General features: G+C 40.7%; 1 protein-coding gene across 2 annotated transcripts in view; it reads left to right on the plus strand.

Annotated features, from left to right (window-relative positions):
* SLCO5A1 (solute carrier organic anion transporter family member 5A1) overlaps positions 1 to 5,117 on the plus strand; it is a 148,807-nt gene extending 143,690 nt beyond the window's left edge. For both annotated transcript variants that reach the window (XM_017544750.2, XM_017544762.2), the window contains 2 exons: positions 618 to 682; positions 3,872 to 5,117. In XM_017544750.2, the coding sequence (XP_017400239.1) occupies positions 618 to 682; positions 3,872 to 4,329 (523 nt within the window). In that variant the 3' untranslated portion in view covers positions 4,330 to 5,117. The remainder of the gene's footprint in view (positions 1 to 617; positions 683 to 3,871) is intronic.
* Positions 5,118 to 5,339: the final 222 nt, after the last annotated feature.

Consider the following 5,339-nt stretch of genomic DNA (forward strand, 5'->3'; position numbering starts at 1 on the left):
CACCATGCCCAGCTAATTTTTTGTATTTTTAGTAGAGATGGGGTTTCACCATGTTGACCAGGATGGTCTCAATCTCTTGACCTCGTGATCTACCCACCTCGGCCTCCCAAAGTGCTGGGATTACAGGCTTGAGCCACCGCGCCCGGCCCAATACTTTTATTCTTTACTCTTTTTACTTCCTGTCCTGGAGGAATTATTGGAGTAATTTTCACTGTACATATCTACTATTCTGGAAGATGCAGGTACACAGTGAAAAAAAAAAAAAAAGACCCAGTAGTTAGGATGAAATTCTATAATTAAAAAAATAGATCTGATTTTGGATGCTCAGTTAGGGGCAATTTCAGCTTCTTCAGCCAAGAGCCTTTGACCCCCCTCCACCAGTATTTATGTAGAAACAATTAGAGTTAGTTTCTTTGGTGTCTTCAGTGGGGAGACCTTTATTCAGTGATTTAGCCATCAGCAATCTTGGGTGGTTATTGTTAGTAAATTCTAGTGAATTAAATATTTTGGTATGGCATCTCTTTAGTCCCTGCTCTGCACAAGGGCAGACTTGATTTATCATTCATTTTCTTGGGGCTACTATTTAAAAAACATTTCTTTCTTTCCCTTCACTGTAGGTCTGTAGAAGATGAGGAGAGACCTTTTGCGCTGGGAATGCAGTTTGTTTTGCTGCGAACACTTGGTACGTCCTTGAATTTCCAAGTGTGCTTCTTAGTTCCTCTTTGCAGATAGCAAATTTTCACTGTCTTTTAAAGATGGCAAGTCACGTCATTTATTACCATTAGTAAGATTTTACAGGTTAGTGATGAGGGTACAACTTCCTTGTTTTCTGATTTGAACTAGAAGCTGACAGGTTCTGTCGTTTGATGAAACAAAGCATAACCAAAGTTAAGTTAGTTTCTTTTTCATTATGAATATAAACTTGGACAAAATTCCCCAGAGTTTTACACAGTAAGAAATACGAAATCAAGCAATGTGTCATGGATTTTTTATTCTGGCATTTTGATCCCTTTACGGGTTAGTATGAAAGCAACAGAAATTGGTGTTTATTTGAGAAGTTTTCAATTCCTTCCTTCTTTATAGTAATTTTATTGGACCAAGCAAAAAGTATACCTATCAAGTTTTCTGAGAAAAATAAAAAACTGTAGAAAGGAAAAGCAAGGTCCCCTAAGTGACATACAGGGACTGCCTTATAAGTCTTTACTTATCAACAAGAGAAACTCAGTTGTGCTGCGTCCATGTGATAAACCACAGAGTACATGTGTGCAGGAGGAATATGGGTCTTATTTTTACAAACACCACATCACTCTGTGAGTTATTGAGATAATGAATGGGAAATAGGCATGTAAAGTACAAAGTTCCTTTGATCAATTTCAATGTATTTTTAATTGACTTCCTTGTCATCAAGCTTATTTTTCCTTTTACAATTTTTTTAAGTGGCAGTCTGTCATTTTCTTCAGCTGTATTTTCTCCCCAGTAAATAGTATCATTGTCTACAAGACAAAAGAAAATTGTTTTTTGATTCAAATTTCTTATTTCAGTTTTGAAGAGGTAATGTTTAAAAAGGGCATTGTCTGACTCCTTGAAGCACTAATCCCCTGGCATTCTCCATTTGTCATATGTCGTGGTTGACAGCTGAGTCCAAGAATAAGCACTTTTCAACAAGCCCCAGAAGGAAAATGCTTGTAGTTCCATTTAAAGAGTGGCTTGTTTTGTCAGTACTAATAAGACTTCAAGGGTACCATTTTTTAAAAAGCATGCTGTTTAAGGGAAATCCTGACACACTTAGATACAGTTAAAAAGTCTGCCTTGAGCTGGGCATGGTGGCTCATGCCTGTAATCCCTGGACTTTGGGAGGCCAAGATGGGTGGATCACCAGAGGTCAGGAGTTTGAGACCAGCCTAGCCAACATGATGAAACCTCATCTCCACTAAAAATACAAAAAAAAAAAAAAAATTAGCTAGATTTGGTGGTGCATGCCTGTAATCCCAGCTACTGAGGAGGCTGAGGCAGGAGAATCACTTGAACCCAAGAGGTGGAGGTTGCAGTGAGCCAAGATCATACCACTGCACTCCAGCCTGGGCAACAAGAGCAACACTGTTTCAAAAAAAAAAAAAAAAGAAAGTCTGCCTTATAGTTCTTGTTAAAAGTTAAACAGTATTATTTAGAAAGAAGAAGATTTGTTAACCAAAGAGGTGACTCAATAAAAAAAGAAAAGAAACTTTTTTGAGATGGAGTCTTGCTCTGTTGCCAAGCCATAATCTCGGTTTACTGCGACCTCTGCCTCTAAGGTTCAAGTGTTTCTCCTGCCTCAGCCTCCTGAGTAGCTGGGATTACAGGTGCTCACCACCATGACTGGCAAATTTTTGTAGATTTTTTTAGTAGAGAGGGGGTTTCACCATGTTGGCCAGGCTGGTCTTGAGCTCTTGACCTCAGATGATGCGCCAGCCTCAGCCTCCCAAAGTGCTGGGATTACAGTCATGAGCTACCATGCCCGACCAGAATAATAATTTCTTCTTTTTGCTGTGCCCCTCTCTGATGCCATGGAGTTGGGGTCATTTGATATGATTTGGAGGTGAGGGTGAGTCGATATATGTATGCCACAGTATAAAGAATAAGTGTAGGGAGGGCATTTATTATTTAATTCAACTTTATTTTAACTTCTGTGGATTGTCTAGTTGGGCCAACAAGCCAATTTTCATTTCCCCCCAAATTTCAAAGCCGAAAAAGAGTTAAAAAAACTTTAGTAATGTTAAAATTAAACCAATAGACCTTATTTTAAATAAAAACAACTTATTAAAAATGTATCAATCACAGTTTCCTGGGTTATCAGCTCACCTCTCCTCTCTGCCTTCCTTTCTTCCTGGCTCTCTTCCTCTTTCTCACTTTTTGTTACTTCCTTCCTCCTCCCTTCTCGCATTTTCTTCTGTACATTTTTATTGAGGTCCTTGGGATGCAAAGAATAAAAGGCACGGCCCCTCCTTGAAGAAGCTTACGGAGTGATAGATTTGCAAACATTTAAAATACTATGTGATAGTTAATAAAACAGAGGTAGATAAATGCAGTGACGATATGATGGCACCTGAATGAGTCAGGAATTTAAAGGAGGTGTAGACGTTTGCAAGGTGAATGAGTTTGGGAACATTTTGGCAAAGGGAATAGCATGTGATAAAGGAGTCGATGTACTAGGTAGACTTTTTTTCTTATGGGTAAGGAAATGTCTATATCATAGCCCAAACGATGAAGCCACTATTCATCTTAGATGCTTTATAAGCTTCAAAGATGAAATTTATGCCATAATAAAGTTCCTTTACAGCTTCTTAGATTTATAAGTGCTGCTATAAAGTTGCCGTTTCATGTGGTGTCTGACTTACAGGAGAAGCGCTTTTCTCATACCCTTCCTGCATCTGAGGACTACAACCCAACCCACAAGAACTAAGTGTATTGAATTTTGGTGGGTAATAAAGGATTCTAGTATAGCTTCTTGGATATTTAATGACAAGATCCAATTTTTAACTTTAAAAGGATTCACTAGTTGTATTTTTAGCCATACCCTTTTTTAGCTTTACTGTGGTATACATGACAAATAAAATTGCATCTATTTAAAGTAAACACCATGGCGATTTGATCCTAAAAATCAACAGCACATTCAGTGTTGCACAGTAGAGTTTGAGTGTTTATCATGTAGTGAATGCTTTTGTGATAAATCTATTGTGATAAAATGTGATGTGTCATAAAAAGAATCAGGTAACACAAGAAAATCCCTCCCCTCAACTGGTTTGGGAGGACACAAGCTGCTTGCCAGTTTACGAATGTGTTCTCCCTGGTCAGAGGCGCTGAGTCTTGCGTCTTCTTCTTCCCCACCCCGCAGCGTACATTCCGACCCCCATCTACTTCGGAGCCGTCATTGACACCACCTGCATGCTGTGGCAGCAGGAGTGCGGCGTGCAGGGCTCCTGCTGGGAGTACAACGTGACGTCGTTTCGTTTTGTCTATTTCGGTTTGGCAGCCGGCCTCAAGTTCGTGGGCTTTATTTTTATTTTTCTGGCCTGGTACTCCATAAAATACAAGGAAGATGGCCTGCAGAGGCGGAGGTGGAGAGAATTCCCCCTGAGCACTGTCAGTGAGAGAGTGGGCCACCCCGACAGCGCCCGGACGAGATCTTGCCCAGCTTTCGGCACCCAGGGAGAATTCCACGAAGAGACCGGCCTGCAGAAGGGGATCCAGAGCGCGGCACGGACCTACCCGGGGCCCTTCCCGGAAGCAATAAGCTCCTCCGCAGACCCGGGGCTGCAAGAGAGCCCCGCGGCCCTGGAGCCGCCCTCCTGAAGCCTGAGAATGGAAGTGATTCGTTTTGTTGGTTGAGTTGGAAATGGCGACTTGAGAAACAACCGTGCCTTCTTTTCTTTCTTTCTTTTTTTAACCTCTACAGACACAAGCCTCAAACCAACAAAGCTCAGTATACACAGCCGCTATTCATGGAGGGCTGGATACCTCAACGAGACTGAGAGCCTTTCCCCGCTTCTCTCCAAGGAGACGTTCAGCTACATTTGTTCCCATTTCTGTGGTGTCAGTTTCAAGCCCGAGCTCCCCTACTGTATAGGCTGAGGTTCACGGTTAGCAAAATCATGGGTAGGGGAATGGCGGTGCATATCATTACCTAACACTCCAATCAAAGGGGAGCGTGCCTAGGACTCTGCGTTTCCAAATCAAAGTTTTTAGAGATGAACACCTACTGTGAGTTCTGCTACAAAGCACAAATGAATTTGTCTCAACTATGCAATTTGATGGGGAAAATGTATGTGCAGCATGTTGCGTTTACTTTCACAGAATAAAGCAGATCTGTCTTTGAAAAGAGGAAGCTGAACTTTCCATGCAGTACTGTTAATAGCATTTTAAGCCATAGCAGACTTATAAATCAGGTAGAATTTTTCAAATGCTTCAAAGGAACCATAGGCATAGTGTGGTAGAAGGATCAGCTATTTCATGTCATAGAACACATTCTCTTCTAGTCTGCCTGCCCCATCATAAGATAAAGAGGCTGCTGAATCATAAATCTGATAGCTTGAACATAAACTCCAGTATTCTTTCATAAGGGGCTTTAAAACTAGTGTGCTAAACAATATGGCTAGAAACTGTAATTTGAAATGCATAATAAGGAAAGAAAATGAAGGCTTTCTTATCCAAGGAAATTGTTGCAGAAATTTTTTTAGCTCTTATGGGCCCACAAAGTCACTGAGAAAAGTCCCACTTGAGTATTTTAGTTATATTTTGAAAGCACTGGTAAATCTGCATGGTTCTTTTTCTGGACAGAAAATTGCTGTGGTTGCTCCTGAAAA

Source organism: Cebus imitator, unplaced genomic scaffold, assembly GCF_001604975.1.
Source record: "Cebus imitator isolate Cc_AM_T3 unplaced genomic scaffold, Cebus_imitator-1.0 Scaffold9, whole genome shotgun sequence".
Taxonomy (NCBI): Eukaryota; Metazoa; Chordata; class Mammalia; order Primates; family Cebidae; genus Cebus; species Cebus imitator.